Consider the following 26,675-nt stretch of genomic DNA (forward strand, 5'->3'; position numbering starts at 1 on the left):
GGCCAGTGCTGAAGATACCAAGAACCACATCTGTACTTTCAGGGTAAATTCACATTTAGAATAGGGTATTCAAATAAGAATAGGGCTTGGTACACAAGGAAAAAGTCCAAAAGTATTTATTTAAAAAAAAAAAAAAAGATAATATTTACCTCTTAAACAACACTTGCTTTTTTGGTTTCAGAAATTAGTTCTGCGATTCCTGTAGGTACCACAGTTTATATTATTTGGGGGGCGAGGGGAGCGAAGTGAAATGGAAGAGGCATCGATTCAAATAATGAATGTTTCCAGCTTCCAACAGTTGGTGCATCAGATTGAGATATCTCTATGGATACAGTCTGTTCCTGTTCAAAGTCACGTATCATCAACATCAGCGGTGTTGTCATTATCACTTGCCACAAGGACCTCTCTGTTCTCGTATGTCCAGAACCCATTCAGATCAATTAGAATGCTGGTAACAGTGTCTCCTTGACTGCTATTGATTAAGTCTTGAAGGGAGATTTTGTAAGGATCCTTAGGCTTCACCATATCAAAGATTTCATCCTATGAAAGAAAAGTCAAGATTGAAGAAAAAAACCCCACACATTAATGAGCAGAATAACGGCTACTTTATACCCTAGACAGAATGATCTTTGGGTAACTCGTGCCACCCACACTGATTTACAAAAAAAAAAAAAAGCTGTTAAGTCCCAAACCATTTAAGATACAAAGCACAATCACTGGCTACAGATAGGAGCAGTGTGCTCAGCTCCCACAACTCAAATAAGAATTTGCTTTTCTGGGGAGGCTTTGGCCTCAAAGTGGCAACACGAAACTCAGTTTGCTTGTATGAGCTAAGTTTTATAGAAGCTCCTGTACTTTTTTTTTTGTTAAGTACTAAAACTGCTAAATGTAAAGTAGGCAGTAATAAAGACAGTTTTATAGACAGGTTTTTTTAGTCACCAGTCTGTCCCCCCCCCAAGGGTTGATCCTAAACCATAAAATAGACATACCAAGTATCTTCAAGCGTAAGGCACAGCAACATGTATTTACCAGGTATACTTTGTCTATTAGTAAGGAAACTACTAGAACAGTTGCATACCGGAGTCCTTACAGAGCAATTACTGAATAGAAAGACATTTTCAAACCTATGAGCAGGACAAGTCAGATCATCTCTACTACTCTGCAAGTAAATATACAACAACCTAGAAACTATGATGTAAGTAAATTATGAAATAGTTATTCAAATATTTCCCATAGTACTCTGTTCAGTAAAACTAACCTTGACATCCTGAAAAGAAACAGGCTCTTGTCCATGGATTTTCATTTGTTCCTGAATAGCCTAGAAAAAAGAAGAAAAGTTAGGAATAGGTAGTGCAGTATTATACTGACCCTGTATGAAACTTTTTTAGTGCTTCTGCATCTTAAGCTGTCTTGCCCTGTAACAAAGCATTCATGGTACAGCTTGCAATCAATTCTCTTCCACAAGTGAGGCAGGGGTGAGTTAAGGCATAATCAATGATACACATCTCTAGGTTCGCAGTTCTCAGTCAGTATGCTAAGAATCCAACTTTCATTATGACCAGTGTTTGAGCACTCTGCAAATAGGATATGCAGACACTTGAATATTATCACTCAACACATAAAATAGTAGTACACTCAAACCAGAAGGTTCAGTTTTCCGACAAAGTGTGAAATACAGACTAGGGAAAGAGAAGGGAAAAGACCAACCAGCAGACAAAGCAGTGTGGCTACTCACACTTCCAATTACTTTGAAAATGGAACCTGTATGCTGGTTGATCAAATACTAATGTGAGGGAGATTATGTATTTGTCTATTTCAGCATTTGTCCATGCATGGAAAGGTTCTCCCAGTTCATGCCATAAGTGGGCATTTCTCATTTTGAGCAAAATAATATTCCCTGCTATTAGTTCTTTTGATGTGGTACTATTTAAACAGCTGCATCACCAAACCTCTGCCTGCAAAAAACAACTATAAGCAAAAGTGTTTGTTTCACTAGCACAAGCTGCATAGCCTTGTCAGCACAGCTGTATCAGCATAGCCTCTGTAGGTGCAGACCTACCCACATTTATGCTAGCAGAAAAGCAATTACTCACAGAGTCAAAAGGAACTGTTCTGATTTCAGGGAAAAAACTTAGAACATTCCATTTCCAAAAGTTTAAAGGAGGGACACATTTTGGGGTATGATCAAGCATCTGCTGTAGTCAAGGAATCTTTTCAATAACTAAGCTATAGACTAAGTATGTAACTGGAGACATGCATAAAAATAGCTATGCAACGGCAGCTTATGCAGAATTACCATGTTAAATTGCTTTCACATTAGAATCACTTATGTACTATGACAACACTAAAATTCATGTTTATGTAAAATGTAAAACTGTAAATTAACACCTTTGATTAAAATCAGCGTCAGATCAAAATCAGTTGTGGCCCCTGGCCTCCCCGAATCCTACTGCCATGTGAAAAGTGGAGAAAGTGGTGGGAATGGTGAGCTGTAAAAGCAGGGAGAGAAGACTAGTCATTGCTTAGTTTCTCTAGGATCCTTAGTACTGCCAAGTCCTGGCCCAACAGTTGCCCATCAAGCATATGACACAGCGACAACTACTAAATAAAGTTCATGATGAAGTTCAAAAGGCACATGCAGAAATCCTGCCTGCACCTGCAGCAGAATAACCCCATGCAGCAGTATGTTCTACAGGCCAGCTGGCTAGAAGCAGCTTGGCAGGAAAGGTGCTGGAGGTCTTGGTGCACAAGAAGTTGAACAAGAATCTGCAGAGTGCCCTTGTAGTGACGAGGGCAGATAAATACTGGGCTGCATTAGTACAAGCACAGCTAGCAGGTTCAAGGAAGTGATTATTCCTCCTGACGCAATACTTGGACACAGTACTCCAGATGCAGCCTCACGGCTTTGGGCTCCCCTTTATGAGACACTGACAAACCAGTGGGAACCCACTAGAGGGCTATCAGGATGCTTGGGGGGCTAAAGCATGGCACAGCTGAGAGGAGAGGCTTGAGATGGGGATTAATTCACCCGGAGAACAGAAGGGTGGGGTGGTGGGGGAAGTCTAATTACTGTCTTCAACTACCTAGCAGGTAGTTGGAGACAAGACAGCAAGACTCTTCTTGGAGACACACAGTGGAAGGGCAAGAGGCAGCAGACACTGACTGCAGCGAGAGGCATTCCAATTAGACAACGATGGGAGGACGGGTGAGGGGAGAAAAGTCTTCTCAGTCAGGGTAGTCAGACACCAGAACACATTGCCCGAAGAGGCCGTAGAGTCTCCCTCCTTGGAGATACCCAAAACTTGCCTGGGCAAGGCCCTGAGCAACTTGACTTGACCATGAAGCTGGCCCTGCTCTGAGCAGATGGTGGGAGCAGGTGACCTCCAAAGGTCCACTCCACCCTAAATTATTTGATGGTTCCAAGGCACTAAAAGAAAAAAAAGTTTGGGTTTTTTTTTTTTTTGGGGGGGTGGGGGGGTAGGGGGTGTGTGTGCCTGTGTTTAAAAAAAAAAAAAAAACACAAACCAAAACCCTTTCCTTTTTAGAAAAGGTCTTCCAGATAAGAAGTCTTATTTTTACAAAATGATAGGTTGTAGTCAGTATCAGAGTTCATGTTCAACTGGAGACTTACTACAATGTAAAAATAATGTGGATACAAGATTATGCCTTGAGCAGGCCTGAATGCTTTACTTAATGAGCTGAATGAAGCATGTACCTTGTTGGTCATGCTTTGAGCATACAGCTAAGTACAATGACATTATTTTTACAGTTATAATACAAAGATCCACATAAAGAAAATTAAAGTGCTCATCCCTGTGTCTGAATAGATATCACTGAAGGGATCTTGTACATGAAAAAAGCATCACACTCCTAACAGCCTAAACCATCCACAGCAAAAATACTATTTTTCTGCATGGCACTTCCCTTCCCAAGATAGCTCAGGTATCTATTAAAAAAACAAGACAAAACAACAAAACACCCCCCCCCCCCCCCCCAAAACCACCACAAGCCAGAAGAAAAACAAAAACCCACTCACACACAAACCACAGTTTGGAGGAAGACTTTACAAGCCTTAGGTTAATTTTAACAGCAACTAAAAAAATTTAAGCTTATTTTAAATCTATTCTGGGAGCAACAGATAAAACTACAGAATATGAGAAATGCAAGCAGCTTTTTGCAATCAATACATTCAATGAAAAATCCCACAGCTGTACAGGCCCATCACTGCATTTCATTGTTTTAATTTCTTCTACTGAATTATACAGTGGAAATTAAAACCATGGGCAATAACCAGTTAGAACCATAAGAGATTTTAATAGGTAATCATCAGGCAATTTTAGGACAATTTCAATTAAAAAAAAAAAAAAACCCCGAAAATATTTTTCCTAAACGAAATCAAACCAGTTAATTTCAACTGCAGATAAAATGTTGAAAATACCTTTTGAATTCTTTCCAAGTTTTGGAATTTTTTTTCTTTAGTATTTTAAATCTTCTGAGAAGTAGTTACTAGCCTCCCAGTGGGTATTAGTAATTTGAAGTGATTTCCTGCAGATCTGCATGCAGAAGCACACAGGCTATAACACTATAAACACAGAAAATGGCCTACCTGTATAAAGAGACTTACCCTAAAGAAATAATTAAGGGAAAAGACATTCAGGTATCCTTTGTTCTCTATATCAAGCAGTTTGAAAATATACTGCAGAGCTGCAGGCTCCTTTCTGTTTTCTAATGCAAGCACAAAGTCCAGGTAGGTTTTATAGTCCTAAAAGTAGATACAATCATGTTTATTACAGTCTTCTTTCTAAATTGATTTTGCAAGCAGGAACTTTATAATTGGCAGCTATTTCATTGTAGGGGATCAGTTTATTTTCTGAAAAAGACAACATGAAATAGAAAATGGCTGCTACCTCCAGTATGAACAGAAAAGTTAGTTTTTAATGACTGCTGACGATAGGAAATCCTGCCATTTTAGAGGTAAAATAGAATTCCAAGCATAAATTAAACATGGTAGATATACTTTTAAACAATGTTTAATACATCTTTAGACTGCTGACGATATCCAACTAGCGAAGAAAAGCCATATAAAAGGTTTCCATTACCACAAATTAAACATCCACTGGCAGTAAGCCTACCGTTACCAAACGGTGAACTATATGGCAAATTAAAGTGTACAATCCTTAGACCAGAGAAGGTAGTTTGGCAAATCATGTGGTAGAAGTGTTAGTAAACATCACAATTATGTGTCACACTTTTCTTTTTCATTAGTACTGATTCTTGGTTTCCTGATCAAGATATAGTTGTGACAAGGACAGAAATCCATCAAATATAGCAACCCCATCTACCTTAAACACCAGAGAGTTGTGCTGCCATTCAGAGGGAGCTTGACAGGCTGGAAAAATGGGCTGACAGGAGCCTCATCAAGTTCAACAGAGGGAATGCAAAATCCTGCATTTGGGGAGGAATAACCCCATGCACCAGTACATGCTGGGGGCTGACGAGTCAGAAAACAGCTTTGCACGGGTGGACCTGGGAGTCCTGATGGGCAACAAAACTGAACACGCGCCAGCACTGTGCCCTTGCAGCAAACGCTGCTGACAGCATCCTGAGCTGCATTAGGAAGAGCTTTGCCAGCAAGTCGAGGAAGGTGATCCTCCTCCTCTACTCAGCACTGCTTAAGACCACATCTGAGTGCTGGGTCCTGTTCTGGTCTCCCCTGTACAAGAAAGAGACGGATCTACTGTAGCAGTCCAGCAAAGGGCAACTAAGAGGATCCCTCCTGACCTCAATGATTCTGTGATTCTACAAAAAACTGCTACGGCAGCAGCAGAACTGTATAGTGAATTTGTAATTTATCACTTTTAGTGTTGAGTCATCTGAATGCAGACGAGAGTAGCAATGCATTAAGTAAAGCTTTCAAAATATAAGTTTTTATTTTAACTCTAATTTAGCTGGACTTCCCGTTTTTCACAGCTATGAACAAAACACAGCTTACAACAAAAACCAGTTGTCTTCATGAAGAAGTGGACAGGTTAGCTAACTTGCATTAGTATCAAGTGTGCCACTTGCATTTGGTTCTCTTTAAAGAATTACATGTAACTAAAAAGCAATGCTACATCTATACATTTTTTCAACATGCGTTTTATGTTATTGAATCTACAAGAAGCTTTATCCTAGGCTGTCTGGATTTTGTATCACCTCTGCTTTTCAAAACAAGCAACTTGTCTTTAAGCCACACTGCAATCACCTTGCTGCTAAGATTAATTTTCTAATTTGCTGCATGGTCATTTGTGTGCACAGCGATACAGGTTCATTTACCTCAAGCTACTCTTTCCTTTAAAGATACCGATTACGAGACATTTCCCATCTCAATCAGCCAAAGCTTTTATATTGTGAACAAAGTGAAAATATGTGATTACCATTTCACCATCGTAAGTTAAGCATTCCTGAAAGACACGATCCAAAAATATGTTGGTCAGCGTCCCTGTTCCATATCGGGACAGTTCTTCTTTGCTGAGCATGCCATTGTGATCTTTATCAAGGTTTAAGTACTGGCCTAGGGAGGACATACAGAGGGCAAAACATAATAAAACAGTTCTTTGCTGATACAGGTATAACAGAGAAAGAAAATTTAGCATTTTTTAAACATCTATTTCATTTTCATCATGAAGTTAATGTAGTTAAGTGGGAACATGCTAGATCCACAATAATATTCATAGAGCACGATAAATGAGCACAAAACGTGGTAGAAGGGGAAACAGGATTCCCATAATGAGGTGTTAATAGTTCTACTCCAAGGTAATGGCTCAAAAGTAAAGGCTGTGTAAACAGAGAAAGGAGCAGAAAGCTAAGAGCATATTATTTTAAACAGATCTGCTGTAAGAATGAAAAAAGAGCTAAAGGTGATGCAAAAGCACGAATAGAACAGTCAAAAGAGAAGGTTACAGAGGAATCTTGTACCTTGTGCAACAAGCACAAAATGACAGAGGATAAAACCATGGTAAAGAGCAACAGTGGAGAACTGAAACTGTAAAGTCAGGAAGATATACTGAAAAGATGGCTACAAGAGTTGCAAAGACAAGTTATTGGGAAGATTTTAAAGAGACAAAAACAGAGGAAAAATAACAGTAAGAATGAGACTAAGTCATACAAGGCAGAGAGGAGAGGAAAATAAAAGGCGGGGGGAGCGTTCATATATAAAGGAACCTACCATAAACTCTTAATGCAGAAGGAGCAGAAAACCAATTTGTTTCCTGACTTTCTTTAGAAAGTTCTTCATCCCTTAACTAAGTGAAACACAAAATTAGAATTCAGAAAGAGTAAATTAAAATACAACAGTATATGCTAAGAGATCTTTACCTCCAGTAAGTCATCCAGGAAGCTGCAAGCTAAAATATCCTGTATCTTTATCTTCCCTGCAGCAAGAAAAGGAAAACACATTTCTAACAGTTGCCCAGCCAACATATCCATTTGACTGTTCTCATTTAGGTGGTTCTACTTAAGAAAGAGGTATTCTGAGCAGAAAAAAAAAAAAAAAATCTCTTTTTAAAAAACCAAAACCAAACAAACCCAACTTCTAACACCAAGGATAAGGCTGTAATTTAAGAGATTAAAAAAAAATAGCTTTTAAAATCACCCGATAAAACTAGCCTGATATTGGCAGAAGAGGAGTTATCCTGAAGCCTTAAAAGCCAGAAAACTAGATAAAAAAAAAGTGAGTGTTCAACATCAATTCAAAACGTAAAATAAAAAAACGCAAAGAAAGCATGCTTAAAACATTTGTTGGAACAATAGTCTCTTAAGTGATGTGATATTTTTACATCTTCAGAAACTACAGATGTGACACAAAGGTGAGGTGGCAGAACGCACTTCTGCTGGTGTAGCTCTGACTGGTGCACAGACACTGCACAAACAGCTGTGCAAAATAATGGCATTAAAACTTCACACACACCCTCTCTACATGTTTGTAATTACCTCTGCTGGAGGCTACTGCCCACACAATTCTGACATCTTTGAGTGGCACAGCTAGATCTTGAAAACATATGCAGTTTGTGACTTAAATCAAGGGCATGTGAAAAAGCAAACTTGTCCAAGGGAGCTACATCTGTAAGAAGGATTAGCAGCCAAAACTGCAAACCTTTTCTAATGACTTTACATGGCGCGCACAAATTTAATCACAGGAGAAGCACATCACAATAAGCATTCTTGAGCATTTCCACAGCTCTGTGGATGTTCTGCCAAGCAGTTCTATTGTTAGTTGCTGTGTTTTCTATTCACCCTAAACACTTATAAAATTAACCACTGCTAGCGATGCATTATGATGAAACAATATCTCATTTGTCAGTTTCTATGAGATAACTCCATAGTACCACAACTGATGGGTCTCTCATATAAATTCATTAGCTGCAGAAGTAGATTATTAGACCCACGAAAAGACTCATGGTCTTCAGCGGAGATTAATCTTCAAATGCAAGATAGCTGAACAAAAGCCTACAAAGACAACTACATATTACTTTGAAAACACAAGTAGCTTTGGTGGAAACATTTTAAAAAAGAAAATACTCCCACATATTTAGAGTTTTGAAAACATGGGACCTACCTGTTCGGAGAGGATCCAGAAAGAAGAAGAACTTTCTAACTGCTGTGCAGACATAGAAGGAATAAAAAGATTTTTCTAAACCATCCAGTTGTGGCAAAGTAGGGATGAGTTCCAAAATATAGTTTTCTAAATCCTGCAGAATTAAGAAAGAATAGAAAACAGGCTTTAAACACTACTATTGTTGCATGTTTGCTATATTCCACCGTGGCTTTCAAGTATTTTTTGTTAAAAATACAATCCTGCAACAATGCAGGAAAGAGCATGAAAGCAGGCAAAAAAGCTTCTGTCTCCATGCAAGAAATCCTAGGCCATATACATGCACACATGATGCCATGACTGAAATGGTCTACAAATAAAGTAGAATGTTAACAAAGTAGACGATATTTACATGTAAATATAAATGCATTCAACTGTACCTGTTTCAAATACCAATGCATAACTCCTAATAGGATTATTCTATGGCTGAATATTCTTTAATAGATCTTTTTTAAGTAGAGTGGTAACTAGAACCTTCTTATTTATGTTCTAATATTAACTCGTTAGAACAGGAGAACAATTCATTGAGGCCCACTCTAGCCATCCTTTTTTGTGATTTCTACTATATCCTACTAAATCCAGTAAAGTGCTAATGACATGAAACCTTGATATCTACAATCTCTTTTTCAGAGAATTACCCGTATGTTAAAAAGGCTAGCAGCACTCTCACCACCAAATCTCTAGAATATAGAGAGATTGCTACTTACCCAAACAGATGTGTCCACCCCAAACCTAGCTTATAATATAAGGTCTTATGATGTAACACTGGAAGAAAATTGGAGCCTTTCTGATGCTCTGTCATTTGAGTAAAGACAGATATTAAGTTAATCAAGAATTTACTTACTGATTCTCTGAGGTAGCCCTGTCCTGCCACGTCATATAAACTGAGACCTATTCTTGTCTGATGAAGCCATACTGTAAAACAGAAAACAGAATTACAATGCAAGAAACCCAGAGGGTTTTTGAGGCCTCAGCAAAATTTGAAGTTATACTAAAGGCCACAAGGCACTGTTAGATGTTAAGTGCCTCTATTTCCCATTTTTCTGAGATTTAAGCAAAGCCATGGTATGTACCAGCCCTGCTTAGAAACGCCATTTCAGTCTGTAAGTTGGTAAGAGTCACTGGTGATATATGGTACTCTGTGCCTAAGACTTCCTTATAATAACTAGATGTCAGAAACAGCTGAGCAGACTCCACGTTTTATCTGGTACAGGGAATCTCATGGATTTGTTCTCTCACTGACCTATAGATATGTGTAGCAGCGCATTTCCACTGCATTAAAAACAGCTGTACAATGTCATATACAGATTGCTTGTCAGATTGCTACAGCCCTTTGTGCAGCATGAGACACTGCAGCTACAGCCAAAGGTCCTGCCCTCACTTCTGAGTTACAACAGGAGAATTAGAATAGCACAAGCATCTATTTTTGCAATGGAAGGTGCATTAATCAGGCAATCTACAGGACAATGTGCTCGAGGCCATTGTTAAAGCACAGTAACAGAGCTCGAGTACAGATTAGGCATAAAAACTATTATTCACACACTCCATGTTAAATTTAACTTCCATTTTATGAAGAAACAGTTAAAAAAAATAACCCAGCCACCAAGCCAGGAAACATGAAATTACTACTCTACCCTTAATTGGTTTAGTGGTGGACTTGGTAGTGGTAGGTTAATGGTTGGACTGGATGATCTTAAAGGTCTTTTCCAACCTAAACAATTTTGTGATTCTATGAAAAGTCCCTCTTATGAAATACGAGCTGTGCTTCATACCAATATTCATCTCTTCAAGGTAAGTGTTTGTCAAGGTGGACTATGGATCACTCAGAGATGACAGAGGTTATACAGTGACGCTGTCTCTTTGTTGGCTGAAGTTTAAAGGTAAGTGCATCATACACCCTGAAGTGATTCAGGACACTTTTATTATGCTTGACTTGTTTGAACAAAGCCAACAGACTTGACCACCCTTCCTCCTGAAGGGGGAGGGTTACTGGAGGCAGATGGCTCTTTGGGAAAAGCTTCACCATTATTCAGTTATTAACTTCACTGTTCTCTTGTCCCCTCCCAAAAGTACAGTGTAGATCATTAGGAAAGAGGAAGAAAGGCTGTAACCCATGGATTGTAGGAAATCCTCCAGCTGGAGGTAGGAAGGAGAAAGACAGAATGCTACACGTTCAGCACAAGTATGCTAATACATGCAGCTATTCCTAAAACTTCAACAAGCATATAAAAGAAAAACCCCAAAAGCTCATTAATGAGTTCACCTGGTTAGAGAATACCATCACACACCCGAGGCACTGCAGTTTAAGATGCTTTAAGCTCAGGGTGATATGGCCTCTTCCCTGCTGCAGCACCACTCTGGAGGCTGACCGCTCCGCTCCGCGAGCTTCATCAAAACAAGGTGAAATGTGGGACTGCAGTGCCCCAACTCAGATCAGTTCAAGCAGCTGCACAGTAACTCCCTTCATCATCTGATACTTTCCTCTCCTTTCAGTGTCACACTAAAGGATATTTAGCAGTAAATACAGATGGGAATCACTAATTCCAACCTAAAATATTAACTGAAAGTTCCTACAGGAATTTAAGTCTTTTCTTCCTTTAATACCTGGCCTGGTCTTTAGTCTTCATACAGAACACTGTACAACAGACAATACAAATTATCTCAGCTACTGCACAGACATGCTACAGGGCTAACTTTATTAGGCAATTCCAGTGCTGTTAGCTGGCAAAACCAAGGATCCTTATTCAACTGACCCAGGAGAGACTCGCAAACCAGCACTGCGATGGGACCTTATGTTGGCCAGAGTCTGAAAATTAAATCTGATTGAGATGGGACATGCCAAAAGGCTTCCTGTCTCTAAATTTGTTTGGGATATTTGGTTTTGGTTGGTTGGTGGGTTGGTGGTTTTTTTCCTTGGTGTGTTTTTTTTTGTTTAAGAAAAACAGTATCACCATAAATAAACTAGACTTAAAACTTCTGGGTGAAACAAATGAAATAAAGAGCTCTGAAAGAATCTCTGCTGTGTCCACCCAGGGAGGCCTTTTTGAAACACATACAATTTTCACAGGTTTCTTCACAAGTCTCCTATCCTGCAGCTTTTGGGTTTGCTGTTGGTTGCAAATGGGCCTGTTACTCCTTTCGTGCATATTCTGCATGTCTATTCACCAGGTTTCCTGCTCAACACATCTCTCACCCCTTGCACCACAAGATTTTAAGTTAAACAGGCTGAGCTGCTCTGGGGAAAGGTGCCATTCTCCCATCCTGAAGCCTCTACCACACCTAAGAACACAGCAGCCAGGGATCAAGGCAATGAGGCAACCTTCCTTTCTGCTAGCCAGCCTCATCTTTTTAAACAAGATCTAATACAGATTAAAAAAAAAAAAATTGCATTTTTCAGCCCAAGTGGCTATTTATAACAAAAAATAGCTGAAGATATGGTAAGGCTATAGTGACAAGCACAAAAACATATTGATATTTGACAAGCACAGCTAGAAAACATAGGTAACACCACTCTGTAGGAGGAAAACCAGCAATCAAAGCTATCTGCCAGACAGTCTGATCACAGTGGTTAGGATCACACTTGCCACGTAACTTTACTGTTTTGCTCTTCACAGTACTGCCTGAATAAAGGACATCAGAATGACAACATATATAACAAACAGATCAAGGATATCTCTAGTTGAGAGGAGAGGTGGATTTCAGAGGTAGGGTGAACTCCCACTTCCTAGTAACCGGAAAAAAAATCCCAAGCCTCCAGGAAAACAGCATTAGCAATCAAGGGCTAGATCTTACTGCTGTTGAAGAGAACAGCAAGTAATTAACAAAACTTAAAACAGCCTTGAAAATAAACCAACTTGTCATTAATACAGAAGAAGCATGAACTAACCTTTTCGCATGACATAATTGAAAAACTGCATGATAGATATCCTCCCATAAGGATCATTATGGAGTAATTTAGCAAAGATCTTAGCTGTGAAGAACTGCCTGTAAAACAAACACAAAGCTACTTTATGCATCTGATTACACTGCACTGACAGATCCAGTTACAGTATCCAAAACTTATAGACCCTTTAAAATACTATTTTAACAATACAGAATGTGTTCTGTGTTTTCAAAGACGTTAATTTGCTACACTACACCCATCAAGTGGGATCCTACCAAGTAACAATGGTAAACTCAATAAAAAGCAGCTGCCTTTGCTGCTCATGAGACTCTTCAGTGATTTGGGAGTTTTGAGAGATTTCATTTAATTTAATTTCTCTTTAGTACAATATATTTGCTAGCTTCCAATCTTCTACAATGATATGCACATAAAAGGAACTGCCAGTACTGACAACTAATCTGCTTCTGCCCAAAACTCAATCACAAAGCTATGTGTCTCCAACAGGAGCATGAAGAAGGAATATTCACTGTATGCTGTACACAGAACATCTGGTAGGAAATTTTCCATCAGAAGCTATTAGGGAAGGCTGGGCAGTATCACTGGAGACAACATTTCCTCTTCAAACACAAAATGTGCTGTTTACTGGCCACTATCATCGCAAAAATGCTCAGGCTGGTAAGAATTTCTTCTTCAAAAGGATGTTGTACCCCTCTCGCAGACACCTCTATCAAAAGTTCCACCAGAGATGCAGGGCAATACACCTCTGCAAGGATGCAAAGCAACTAGTTCATCAGTAACTACATGGACATGATTTTATCTCACCATTAAACTGTTTCCATCTATTTTAGCATCTGAAAGTTATAGCAGCACTTTAGTTTAGCCAAAGTAAGCTTATACAAGAGAAGAAAGCCTTACTTGCATTTAGGTCCAGCTTTTTCACCAACTTTCAAGAAGTTCTCGTAGTTGATCATTGCCTCTTCCCCAATCATTGGTGATGTCTGATGTTTGTCCAGTAGAAACCACAGATTCTTAAAAGGCATTTATAGTCGGTTAAGACGACATCTCTCCAGAGATGTCAATGTGCTTAAGACAGAGCATCTAAGAAATGCAGCAAAAATGCGGTTTTGCTGCAAGCTTATCTCAGTTAATCAATACACATTGTCAGTTCAGCCAGAAAAGCAGGCAAGCGATATTTCCGCTGCTCTAAACTGGTGTTAAACGTGCACAGACACACACACACATACACTCTCACTCACTAGGATTTCTAGGGTCACATCCCTTTTGTCTTTGCACTGCAGTAAACTCAACCATCTTTGGAGTCTCTCTCAGTGAAACATAAACAGAACTTATTTTTTCTTCTGGGCCCACTAGGGAAATTGTTGGAATGTACTGGAAAACCAGAAGCCAATGATTTAGTCCTCCCATACATCATAATGAGGAGGCTTTACATTACCAGCCCAAGACTATGCAGCACTTCAGCTTTAGCTAGTATTTCTCAGCCAGCCAACATGCCTAAATACAAAGCACCTTACCACAAGATTCTGTGGACAGACAGCAGATAATCAAACTCTGCAGAAAGTGGGAGTCTTGTCAGAAGCCATTGTGAAACATACAGAAAATATTTTCTTACCTGCAGCTCTTCATTATCCAACAGCTCTCTACTTTTTCTTTGCAGAAAGACTGCTCTAGATTCTTCTCTTAATTTCTGAAGCAAGACTTCATCTTCAGCTGGCAGCTAGAAACATTGTGGTGTTTTAATTTTCTGTACAGTGGTACCATTCAAAAACTACACATCTAGCAAGTACTCTTAGGTAGTCCTGACTCACACGCTCTGATGAAGCAGTTTACTTGACAGAAAATAACAACCTATCTGCCAGAATGCTGTATGGTACCTGCTTCTTCTACAGGGATATCACTTGCATACTGTCTCAAACTATTTCGGTATTGAAATATTTATTGAAAGCAAGACATCTTAAACATGAGAGACAGAGACCTACCTCATACCTGATAACCCATCCAGTAAGCACTTTCCCACAGTTGCAAGACAGGAGGGCTCACACCTAAAAGACATTTACTACTGTGTTTTTACTCAGGAGAGAGTAGCACTTTCTATTTTGTGCTAGGCCTGACTCTCAAAAGCATGAATGTCTACTGGACTTGTTTTGGCCAACAAAACAGATGGAAGAACACTTAGTATGAAAGTCCTGCCGATGTTTACATGCAAAACTGTACAGCTCTACTAGAACTTGGATGGTTGCATATGTACTCATCAACTGAAACATTGGTACTTGAGAACTTAATTGGCAGAAACTCATGATCCTAAGGAATATGGGACCATGCAAGGTTAGACAGCAGCTGAGTGGTCACGTTGACAAGTGCCAGCAACATCAAGATGTCGAACTAGTGCTCTCATATTACCCCATCCCCATCTGATTCATCTCACACATAAGCTGCCGGAGCAAGCATTTCTGCTGGATGATGCAAGCACCAGACATATCTTTAGTCTGCAAGACCAATCACCCACCATTTTCATGAAGCAGCATCCCATTGTGTCTAAACAGGAAGATATGTATTTATAACACTAGCATGTCAAAATTTAGTTAAAACAGGAAGTTTCTCTGAAAGACAACTTCCTATCTTTAGTAAACAGCCATGCCTACTGCCTGATTAGCACACTATTTCATGGCCTTCGATGAGATGCTTAGTAATTACTTCAAACTGCTGAAATACACAATCATACAACACAAAAAATTATGCTTAGCAATCCACATCATTCAGATTTCAATCTACTTAAGCTTCTGAAGCTTAAGCGTCTCTTTGAACAAGCACAACTTTATAACACAGAATAGCCTCTTGTTGAAGTTTATCTGGATACCTCACTTACCCTGTAGTAAAATCGTGGTATGTTTGTATATGATGTATTGCCACTCCTTCTTCCTCCTTTCCATTCCATGTAATATTTTGTGAACAATTCCATTTCTTCATCTTTTAGCTCTTGTTCGCTCTTTTTGGCTGATTAACACAGAACAGAATTTTCATGTTGTACCCCAAACAGAGTTTTGATGTAAGAAGGAGCTTGAAAGAAGGCATTAATACTGAGGCTTACACGGCTGTGCTGTTTAGCAACACAAATATTAGGTGGAAACAAATGGAGCACAGGCCTATTATGTAAGTTATATTGCAGATACATTGAATATGTCACATATATATTCTACTTGAGTATCCACAAAGCACTTCTTTCAGTAACTGCACACACCTGATCCTCTGCAGGGTACGTGATTGTAACAGACACATGGTGATGACGGACACAGCGCCAGCATTCTTGTTTTACAGCGGTAGCATTGCTTAAGATACTGCTTACTGCAAGCAGCAGCAGCATAAAGTTACCTTTCACATCAGGGATATCACTATACGCCTGCACAAGCTCTCTGTGGGCTCACTTACAAATAAAGCGTTACCAGCCAGAGCTGTCACCGGGGCGCCTACTGCAGACAAACCAGCCTTTACAGCACCAACGTCCACACGGCTCCCCAGTGCTCCTCAGCCCCGCCCCCGCTGTCACTAACCCCTAAAATAAGGGTGGGTGTTTCTCCGCAGAAGGAGCCCGAGGCCTGTCTGGCCCCCACGGCAGCCTGCGGACGGGGACGGGGAACTAAAGCAAGAGCGGACACGCCGGCGCTCGCCCCGCCAGGCCCGACCCTGCACCCCCTCAGCACTGCGGGCTCCGGCGGCCGCGCTCGCCCACGGGGGCACCTCCCCTGCCCGCCCCGGGGCACTCACGGGCGCGGCGGGCGGCCAGGCGGCCCCGCAGGCTCCGCTTCCAGTCCATGGCGGCCGCGGCCCCCGCGCTCCGGCCGGCCGGCCGGTCCCGCGCGCACGCGCGGTGCCCTGCGCGCCGCGCCCGACCCTCGGAGCGCCGTGCCCGCAACCGGTATGGCGGAGCAGCCCCATCCGCCCGCACAGGGCGCGCGGCATCACGTGCCGACCAGCCCGGGGAGACGCGATTGGCTCCAAGGCCGGGCGCGGGCCCGGCGGCGCTTCCGGCCTAGCGGGAGGCGAGCGCCCTGGCCGCCGCGTGGTCGCCTCCGCTGTACGCACCTCCCTGCCGGCGCCCCGCAGCGCCGAGGGGCCCATGGCCGCCGCGCAGCGAGCGAGGTAGGCCCGTCCCGGAGGGGTAAGGGCGCAGCCCGCGCCGGGACCGCGCTTGTTACGCGCTGGCGGGGTGAGGGGCGGATGGGGGGTGGGGAAGAGAGAGGCTTTCCCAGCAGGCAGCGCGCTGCTGAGGGCCGGGCCGCTGTGCACGCTGGGAGTTGCAGTGTACGGGGGCGCGGCCGGGCCGGGCTTGCAGGGCACCGAGTGAGGGACGGGAGGGCCTGCGTGGGCCTCCTCAGGAGCCGCTCCAGCTGCCTGCCCGGCTGCCGGTGATCCTCCCGATATTTACGTTAATAACCTAACATTGACGTGGGGTTTCACTGTAATTACCGCCAATGGCAGCGGTGTTACCAAGGATTTACGATTGGGGAAGCCAGTTAAACGGAAGTTTGTCACAGGTTGAAAGGTATGAGGGAACCAACGTAGGAATCCCATGCTGGGACTGCCTGAGGGTTCGGGATTGGGATTCCTGACCCGAAATTGTTGTGGTACCTGGAACTTTGTGTTTGCTAGCATGCAAATGTAAATGTGACAGGAAAGCATGGAGCAGGTCATGATGTTGCGGTGTTATTTTTCGTTTTTATTTTTAGGAAACCTTCTGACTTAACTTGGATGAAGGCAGGAAGAAAAAAACCTGTGCTTTTTGCCTAGCTGCATCAGAGTTGCCTGTCTGCGTACAACATACTCAGTACTCATCTTTACAGTAACCAACAAACAGAAACGATAAGCTGCAAAGCATCTTCTCTAGAAAGAAAGATACCCTCATTTTGGATGAATGTTCTCACAGTCTGAGATTGATTTTTTGTGAAAAAAGATTCTACCATTTTTTGTTTTCATAAGACGCAGAAAGGACTCGTAGAACAAGCATTTTGAAACTGAAGCTTATACAGCTTGACAGCCCTTGGGCTTTTATAATAAATGTCCTCATGCAGACTGCATTTTCCATTTTATAACTTCGTTAGATACAGTGGGCTAATAGTGAGATAATTTCTTCTTGTGATGGCACTCTTTTCTCAAACTAGTCAACAGGGTTTCCAGGCTTTCCTGTGGAAATGTCGTCTGTTCTGGCCTGTTTCAAGATGCCAACAACTGTTTGCTGTCTCTTTCAACATCCCCGATAGGGAAAAGGTTAGCTATTTCAGTTTTATGACATCTTCCAGCACTGCATTACCAGTGGATCCCAAGGGAACTGATGCCCTTCCTACCAAGGAAAGGTCTGAAATTGATTACAAAGAAGAAAAAGAATGGGATGAGGAGACCAAAAAAATATCTCAAGGGAAACTCCACTTTTCTTCTTCTGTTGGAGCTCCGAAGAAACGGTTAATGAGTCAAGTTCTGTCAAGGCATAAGTTTACCAACGTACAGCCTCCAGAAAAACCTTTGCAGGCTGAGGAATGGAACAGGCTGAGGGAAAGCTTTCGATCACCTGAAATATTTGAAGAAGTGATGTTTAACAGTATGGTCAGGTGCAACAGCCCCATTGATGTGGCTAAGTCCTTGCTGACCCATGTGGCAAAGAGTAATGGTGACATTGCATATAGTTTGTTGGTCAAATACCTGGCATTGTGTGTCCAGCAGGGGCAGACTTCAGAAATTCGTGATATGTATGATATAATGAAAATCAGATTTAAGATTTTAGAAAGTGGGGCTTACAACCTTCTTATCAAGGGGCTGAGTAATTCAGATCAGTGGAGAATGGCCTTGACTCTTCTGGAAGAAGTAAAAAAGATTATGGTTCCCTCACGGACGAACTATGAATCTTGTATCAAAGCAGCCAGCCGTCACCAAGAAATGAACCTCGCATTTGAACTTTACCATGAGATGTTGGCTAAGGACTTGGTCCCAACCTTGGATGTCCTGCAGGCCTTTTTTGACTTCAGCAGGGGTATGAAAGGTGCTGAGTTACAAAAAGAGCTGTTTGGTATCCTCTTATATTTGAGAGAGAACCAAATATACCCTCACAAAACATTTATGCGGAGTATAAAGCTATGGTTTGAAAGGTAAATAATGTTTCAATAGCATGCTCCAGTTCTTCAGGATGGGATTCAGATTATTCCACAGATCAACTCTAATAAGACACCTCAATGTCTCATTTTGGTTATTGCTTCTCCATGAGACACACATTGTCACGAAAAGAAGTATTTTATTTTTGCTCCCAAATTAGTGTAAAAGTGTAAAATTCTTACTGATTTCACCTTTTCTTGAATGATTTTACCTGTTAAATATTATTCCTTGGTGCAAAAAGTAGGAAATTGTGATGGGTCCAAAATATCCAACTTCATCTCTTTCTGGAGTTGATACGTAAGCAATATTGACAGGTATGAGGGGTTTTCCTATAATCTATCGGAGTGTAGAAGTAGTAACTTATTTGACAATTAGTTTCTCTCTTTAAAGGAAAAAGGCAGCAAATTTAGCATAGGTTAAGTGAAGATTAAGTGTTGACTTTGTATAGAATAATAGGAGAGGAATAATCTTAACAGGAGGCTCTTTGTTTTAGCACAGCATTTAGGAGGCCACGCGGTTTGTTTTCATGAGTAGTGATAGTCAGACTCTGCAGATTACTAGTTATGCTGCATATGCACAGTGTAGTTCACCTGAGCCCATTGCCTGTTTGTTATGCTGCTGTTGTATGTGAGCCCATGTATGACTTTTTTTTAATTGTTGGCTTCAGTTTATGTGAGCTACACAGCCATTTTACAAGTTAGTTTTCCTGGATGCAAAATATGGCTGTGGGAATGCACTACCATTATTAGAATGGTTTATACTGCTGTCCCCTAGCTATTTTCTTTCCTGGGAACCTAGGGAGCAGACAGAGTAGGCTTCAGTTGAGATGAACTGGTTTAGTGGGTGAAAATCTGTTGTGGGGTGCTATTTTTCCAGTGAGTAGAGAAGTAACTTACCTGTAGGTGTGTACTGCATGTGCGGGAAACTCAGCATAATAAAAAGTCCTTGGCAAGGACTGCAGGGGCAGTGAGTACGTTGAAGAGCTGTATAGTGCCTGTATATAGTGACAAACCAGTGCTGCAAGCTGAAGCTAGACAAACTCCTGTTCATATCTTTAATACTGTGTTTGACTGTTAGAACAATTCATGAAAGGTTGTGGTAGAGTCATGTTTTAAGATCAATGTTGGGTGTTTCCCTAAAGGAAGTAGTGTTTCAAACATGAAGAGAAAACAAAGTCCATAACAGAGGGATGAAACTAGGTGATTAGTTATCCCATCTAGCTTTTTATCTGTGAACCTATACAAAATGCTCAGTTTTACCTGTCTGTTCCAGTTGCTAGTGCTGAACTTGTATATGCTGGTGGTTGAGAATAAATAAGCAGTTTACGTGGAGTTCCCAAAAAGAAATAGAATCTGATAACTTATAGCACTGTTAGTCTTGCAAAAACGATGCAGATTGGGAGGTAACTTTTGCTGACAAAGGAAACCAGTGGTGCAGTAAGCACAGAAGTGAGCTCTGTGACTGTAACTGAATAGGTGTTACTTTTAAAAAATGATTTTTCTGAAGAGCAGACCAGCACTGACTTCTATTGGTGAGTAAGGCCAGATCCAATACAGAGATCTGAGTGTGCAACAGAGAATCACGGTATTTTCTGTTGCCTGTGGTCTTTGTAAGAAAACTAAAGAACCTCTATGTATCAGCATGAGAAATGGGAAAGGAGGACAGAAGCAGGATGGTTATTCCAAAGCCCACAGCATGTGTGATTGTGCAGCCTATGATAATAAACACAGTGGCAAAGGGAGAGGTGTCTGCAGTTGCACGTTGGTCATGGGTATTCCCATTCTATAACCTATTCTGGTTTTGATGTTGTGGGCAAAAAGGGATAATGGTGAAAAAAGCGTGATGGTGACTGTGGTAGTGGTGGTGATAATGATGTGGAGTCAGTAAGTCTCAATGTAGCATTTTGGTATGAGCATGTCTTTCTTAATCTCTCAGGATGGCATCTGCATAGAAATCTTGATTCCTGCTTTCCCTTCTATTTTCGGAGGTGCTTTACGAATGTGTAGGGCAGCAACCTAAAAATTGTCAGTGCAGCCCGGTTATTTGTGTGGTTCTTAATATTTGGGGACAACATAAACTGGGGACGTTGATGGTGTTAGTTCTCTGAATGTTGTTAAATGCTGGTTCTTTATGTAATATTTTCAGGTGTTGCTAAATTACACATGAATCTTTGTATGATTTCTTTGCAGGGTAGATGATTGATTGGTCTTTTATTTCTAAATGTTGACCAAAGTAGAATTATTCCTTATCTGTAATTCAGGTATTGTTAAATAAGAATCTAATGTTTTTATTTATCTTCCCTATGTACATATTAGTATACCAGGAGGGAACTGGAGAGGACACCTGACCAACATTAAAGACAGGTAAGTACAACACTTTATTTAAAAGTGAGGTGGTGTCTTTCATTATTCTATGTTGAACTCTTATTTAGTAAACATAAAAAAAGACTTTCCTTATAGAAGAAAGTATTTTAATCCTTGAGAATATGAACCTTTGTTGCATACACATGATTTCCCAAACTCCAATTTCCAACTCATTCTTGTGCATTAAACAAGACCCAACATGCACAGTTGGAAAGGAGTTATACTAAGCAGAGCCACAACAGAAAAACACAGAGAAAAATAAGAGCTGCCACTTTACTGGGTGGCTTATTTGTTTACTGTTGAGGAATTAAATACTTACTTTTTTGGTTGGCTTTATAATACCATTGTTTAACAGGATATTGGACAGAGCAGCTTTGATGTGTAAATGGATGTCTTGAAAACTGATACTATTCACATGCTGCAGTTAATTTGTACAGATGGAAGAGTTCTCCCTTCCCACCTGATTTTCAGTGAAAACAAAATTATTCTTAGGTTTTCACAGGGATAACTTGGAGACGTGCTTCTGTTACAGCATGGTTTTCTTTGCCTATAAATTCCTATTTTAAATGTTATTCTATTTGAAACCTAGTTCTGTGTTTTTGTGGCAATTTGGCAACTATAAATGTATTATAAGAATGTCTCCAGTGGATTATGGGGTTTCTTGGTGGTTTATAAAAATACACTGTATTGCATAATCTGAAGTAAAAGCATATGTAGAGTCTGCTGCTTTTGAAGCCCATGAAAGAGCAGCATAACTCACTGTCCTAAGAGTAGGTGTTGGTCACTGTAAGATGGATTATTACTATGTATGAGTGTGTGTGTGTTACTATACTATATTATGATAATTCACCAAATTCTAGACAACCTTTCTCAGCCTTTAGAGTTTTAAAATTCTGAAGTTGATTGTCTTAGTTAAGAGGTAGCCTGTTGTTTTACTGTCTGTAAACTCTGTTACAGAATTTGAGAGCTAAACTAACTTAGATCACCTCACATTTTATTATGGATTAAGAATCTGTGAACAATGTGGTGACAAGGTGCTATATTGTAGTTGTTTTGTGATAACTATATGAACACTTTTGATTTTGAAATAAACAAGTTTGAGGTAGCCTACTTGGGTAAGTATTTGAATAAAATTAATATGGTTGCAAGAAAAGAAAAATAATATAAGAGTTTTGTTGTGTTTTAAATTAAATGGCTTCTGACAGAAAAGATCCTTGGGATTTAAGAAAGAAAAAATGTTTGTCCTTTTTTTGTGGAGGTTTTTTCTTGGTCCTAATCATAAAGGACAAAGCCCTTAAGGTATCTCTGAAATTCATGTGATGATTGTTACTAGACTCGTCTCTGCAGTCAGCATAACTGATGTCTTAAAACATGAGTCTTGAGTTAAAGAGTCCAGAAGAACTATTTTTTCCTAAACTGAGTTTGACAATTTAATAGGCTTATTCATAGGTTATTCTGGTTTTATATAAATCCTGGCAGTTATATCTAAGATGCTTATATCCAGGATATTTTCTTCTTCTTCTAGCACTGAGCCCCTAGTTTCTTTGAACTGTGATAGTCAGAAGCTTGAACCCCCTGCAAACAAACCTTGAAGTTTGCTGACCATCTTTGAGAGTTACAAAAGCTTTGGATTTCCAAGGTCAGCTACAGAAAGCTGCAGCTCAAGTTTTTTGAGCCTGCGTTCAAATTACTGTAGCACATCTGACTTCATGCTTGATACCTATGTGCCATGATACTCCAAATCTATCTCAAAAAAAGTAGTCCCTCAACAAAAGTAGTCCCTCAAAAAAAGTAGTTAAATGGTCAATTAGCTGTAAGGACAGCTATATATCCTACGGAGGTGAAAGCCTTCTGTGTGGGAATTTCTTGGCATGAAATCCTGAAATGGTCAATAAGAGGTTACAAAAATTGCAAGGTAATTTTAAAGGTATGGTTGCAAAAAAGCAGCAGTTAGACTGAGGGACCTGTCTTGCAAGATGCTGAGTGTTTCTTGTGCCTGTTTTGCCTCTGCTCCCTTTGGGAATCCACATTGAGAATTCACAAGAAGAAACAGGCTTCAGGATCTTTGGCTGTTGATAGGTGATTGGGGTGGGTTGATTTGTTGGGGAGTTGTTTTTCCCAAGTAATCTGAAAGTGGTAGTTGCAGAAGGATCAAAGTTAACTATGGGACCGGTCCTTAAACTTTAGGCTTCATGATTTTGAAATGGTCTTATAACAGTTTGTGAGGCCTTTCTTCTCTCTTGCCAAGAAGTTCTCTCTTGTGAAGTTCCTTAATGCAATTAGGTATATTTAAGGGTAACTTTACAGCTATATAAGCAGCCAGTCTCATTGCTTATATTAATACGCAGGCTAAGTCTGCAGTGGCCACAGTGGGTTGAGCAACTGGAGTGTATTGTTTGGATGCAGCAGTGGACGTCCATTGTTGGGATTCCATGCATAACTTTTTTTGATTCAGTAAATGCACTGTCAGCATTGCAATTAATGTGGTCTTGGCATACGGTATGTGGATTAATGTGTACTAGACATCAGTTGTTGGGAGAATTTAACATTTCTGATTGCCGTGGTTTTAGAAAATGACGATGACGTAGCTTTGGCATCTCTAGGATATCTCTGTGGAGACAGCCAGGGGAGAATAACTCGTTCCATTTTAACACTTAAAGCTCAAATCCTATGATTCAGTTCTGAGTTTGCGCTTGTGAAAATAAGGTATTTGTATGGATCTAGAGAAGAATGGTTACTCCTTCAGTTCAAACTATGCCCAGCTGGGCGAATATAGGCTTCTGAATAGAGCATGATAGAAAGCAAAAATGTGAAACATCAACAACATGTCCTGCATATAAGAGACGCTTAAGTGGGAGCAAGCGCCATTGTTCACCAGCCAGGAAGAACCAAAGACCCATTCAGACTAAGCGTCATTTTATTGCCTGCTGGGAAGCTACTAGATTCTGCTTATTTTCTTGGTACTGTGGGTGGAGTGTCTAGTCTGGTGATGAAGATGCAAGCTGGATCTCATGTCTAATATTCTTGGCAGAAGTGCTTGAGAACAGACATGACTGACTGTGAATTTCCTTAGTGTATGTTAATGTCCTGTCTGACCATTTCTTTTTCCTTTTTCAGGTAGTTTAGTATTAAAGAGTTAAGCTTGGAAAAATTTCTCTGTTTAACCCACAATCAGAGATGCAAGTCAAGAAGCGTACTCATGAAGTCTATGTATATTTGTAGCTCATTGGTTTGTCTTTAGAAGTTGTATCTGCAAAACTTTCAGATCGGTTTTTTAGGGAAAAAAAAAAAGGTTAATGTATTTCACAATTCAAGCACAGAGATGCAGGTTGTTTTGCCTCAGTCCTCCACTGTTACCCCACTTTACATGTTTGTTTGGTGGTGGACCCAGAGGTTCATTCTAATGATGCATGACATACAATTTTGACCTGGGTATGGAATGGTGCATTGTGTTGATTATGTGTTTAGTTTATAGGGTCTAATGGGAGAGACAACTAGGAAAGAAAAGAATGAACAAATGGAGCATGAAAGCAATGACAGTTCCAGTTTGATTTCCTTCAGACCATGTGTTAGGGCAGAGGTCGTGACTGTGAGACGTGAAACATGCAGAACAGATCCGTGGAGAGTTCTTGTGTCGGAGACAAAACAATGTATGATTTGGGATTTGCAGAACCACGATTGTTACTACAGCTGCTGGCCTTGCAAAGGGGAAACTAAGAGTACTGAGATGTGGGTGATGTGCATGACAAAGGAAACTGTCCCAGTGCTGCATGCAGTCATAAAATCACTGACACAGCTGTGCATGATGGAGTGGTGTTTCTGGCTCTAGGAAATGAACACTAAATGATGGCATTGGTTGACTGTAGCTGCAGAGCATTTTCATCTGCAGCAGTCCACATTCCTGGATCCATGTGATGATATTTAGCCCATGCTACAGAGCAGGAATTAAAGTTTCTTAGCAATAAAGAAACAAGTAGTGATTAGTTGCCAGGAGATAGCAATACAAAGCTGCTTTCTGTTGGGTGCAGTCAGCATGATACTAGAAAATCTCTGGTGGAATTGGGCATCGTACAGACACGCGGTGCCAGTGTGACTTAGTTTTGCTGAGGACCTTCAAAGCAAACAGTATTGGTGTTTTAGTCACATTCTGTTCTGAGTCTGTTCACTTTGACCATCTGAGAGAGATGGGAATGCAGTCTTAGCCTAGAAATGAGGGGAAGTCTGATATCAAAAGACAAGTGGCACAAAGAAGGCAGTCTTGCTCACTATTTGCTTTTCCAGCCATACAGCAGATTTATGTTACCTTTTCTTTCTCTCTTTTTTTTTTTTTTTTTTTTTTTTTTTTTGCCCCCTTTTGGGCAGGGGTGTTCGTATACCTGTGACAGGATTGGTTATTCCAAACCTTGATAAACCAGGCACAGATAGCTTATCTTTTTTGTAGGAGCAGGCAGTGGCACAATAGTGGAGCATGTCACTGGTGCATTTTCTTGTTGTAACACTTTGGAATGGATTTATAGCTAGACCAAGGCCTGCCTCTGTGGCCTGCCTGCTAGCTTCAACTAGTATGCCTACAGCTACTTCATATGTTCTGGCCAGGCCAGTGCAACTGCATCACCTTCCCACATTGAGGTCTGGGCTGTATGTATCCATGGTGACTTTCCTGTGTAGTAGGGAAACTTCCAAATACTAGAGATGTGGTAATGCTGGGAATTGAGCTCTGATCTCTCAAGGCCTAAATAAATGCTGATGAATATTTAAATACTCCTTTTTTTTTTCCCCATTCATGCAGAGTTTTGGTCCTAAATCACCAGCCATCTCTAGAGTTAAATCTTTGATCCTGATTGCACTAAATCACGTAAAAATATTTCTAGTGACTCTAGTAGGTTTTGGATGCATCCCAGAAAGAGTACAACTAATTTTCTGATGATTGTACTGTGTTGGAGTTCTTGTAAAGAATTGTGCTTGTTCAGAGGTACTCAATAAGTTAGTGAAATTTAAGGGATTTCTTATTTAAAAGTCTTTATGCTTTTATTTTCTTATTTCACTGTTATTACAGCGGACAGTGCCCAGTTTGCAACCATCAGTTGGAGGATAGTGACCTCACCGAAGAGGAGTATAATAACCTCAGAGAAAGAATAATAAGGGACGTGATACATGGAACTGACACTTTTAGAAAGACAAGCCCACAGGTAGGTCTTGCACACTGTCAGGTTCGTTGGCTAAGAGGGTAATATACAATTACTGTTCAAGTACTTTGAAAACACCACAAATATTTTTTTCTTTGCTTTAAACATCATTAGGCCATTAGATACTGAAGTATTCTATGTATCTTTTTCAGTTGTGTTTGTAAAGTAGGTCTAAATCTTGACCTCTTGTCTGTTGGCTTTGTTCTTGTATTTTCAGTCAGCTGTTAATGGATACTGAAATAATTAAAATGTAATTTTTTTTCATCAAAAAATTTAAAAGGTGTGGAAATATTTTAATCCTTCAAAAGCTACATTTTAAATATGGAATAAAACCCAGCAGCTAGAACAAAATAAGATATCTAGTATTTTGAGCTTGCAAAAAAGTAGAAACCCTAGTGTTTCTTAAGTTCAGTATCATACCTGAAGCTTACGTTTATGTGCTGAATATTTGATTT

General features: G+C 40.4%; 2 protein-coding genes across 8 annotated transcripts in view; one reads left to right on the forward strand and one right to left on the reverse strand.

The window, feature by feature from the left end:
- Positions 1–233: 233 nt before the first annotated feature.
- PPP2R3C (protein phosphatase 2 regulatory subunit B''gamma) lies at positions 234–16,344 on the reverse strand. Of its 6 annotated transcripts, none has more exons than XM_075713189.1 (13): positions 16,296–16,344; positions 15,400–15,527; positions 14,146–14,250; positions 13,431–13,543; positions 12,519–12,616; positions 9,477–9,547; positions 8,597–8,729; positions 7,357–7,412; positions 7,208–7,283; positions 6,417–6,553; positions 4,625–4,762; positions 1,259–1,318; positions 234–540 (listed from the first exon to the last, which is right to left on the reverse strand). In XM_075713189.1, the coding sequence occupies exons 1-13, from the start codon at positions 16,342–16,344 to the stop codon at positions 352–354; spliced, it is 1,353 nt and encodes a 450-aa protein (XP_075569304.1). In that variant the 3' UTR covers positions 234–351. The 6 variants fall into 6 exon arrangements, with proteins under 6 accessions (XP_075569304.1, XP_075569307.1, XP_075569303.1 ...); XM_075713192.1 differs by lacking the exon at positions 16,296–16,344 and adding an exon at positions 15,960–16,029; XM_075713188.1 differs by lacking the exon at positions 16,296–16,344 and adding an exon at positions 15,772–16,029.
- Positions 16,345–16,867: 523 nt separating this feature from the next.
- The window catches only part of PRORP (protein only RNase P catalytic subunit), a 52,082-nt gene continuing 42,274 nt past the window's right edge, over positions 16,868–26,675 (forward strand). For both annotated transcript variants that reach the window (XM_009487927.2, XM_075713187.1), the window contains exons 1-4: positions 16,868–17,073; positions 17,258–18,667; positions 20,987–21,034; positions 26,091–26,223. In XM_009487927.2, coding sequence (XP_009486202.1) covers positions 17,667–18,667; positions 20,987–21,034; positions 26,091–26,223 — 1,182 coding nt within the window. In that variant the 5' untranslated portion in view covers positions 16,868–17,073; positions 17,258–17,666. The remainder of the gene's footprint in view (positions 17,074–17,257; positions 18,668–20,986; positions 21,035–26,090; positions 26,224–26,675) is intronic.

Source organism: Pelecanus crispus, chromosome 6 (assembly GCF_030463565.1).
Source record: "Pelecanus crispus isolate bPelCri1 chromosome 6, bPelCri1.pri, whole genome shotgun sequence".
Lineage (NCBI taxonomy): Eukaryota > Metazoa > Chordata > Aves > Pelecaniformes > Pelecanidae > Pelecanus > Pelecanus crispus.

Coding starts and splice junctions, on each gene's coding strand:
- PPP2R3C (XM_075713188.1), bottom strand. CDS start 15,835: ATGCTGGCGCTGTGTCCGTCATCACCATGTGTCTGTTACAATCACGTA. Junction 12,617..13,430: donor AAAGCTGGACCTAAATGCAA/GTAAGGCTTTCT, acceptor TTTGTTTTACAG/GCAGTTCTTCACAGCTAAGA. Junction 6,554..7,207: donor TTCTGCATTAAGAGTTTATG/GTAGGTTCCTTT, acceptor TGTCCTCCCTAG/GCCAGTACTTAAACCTTGAT.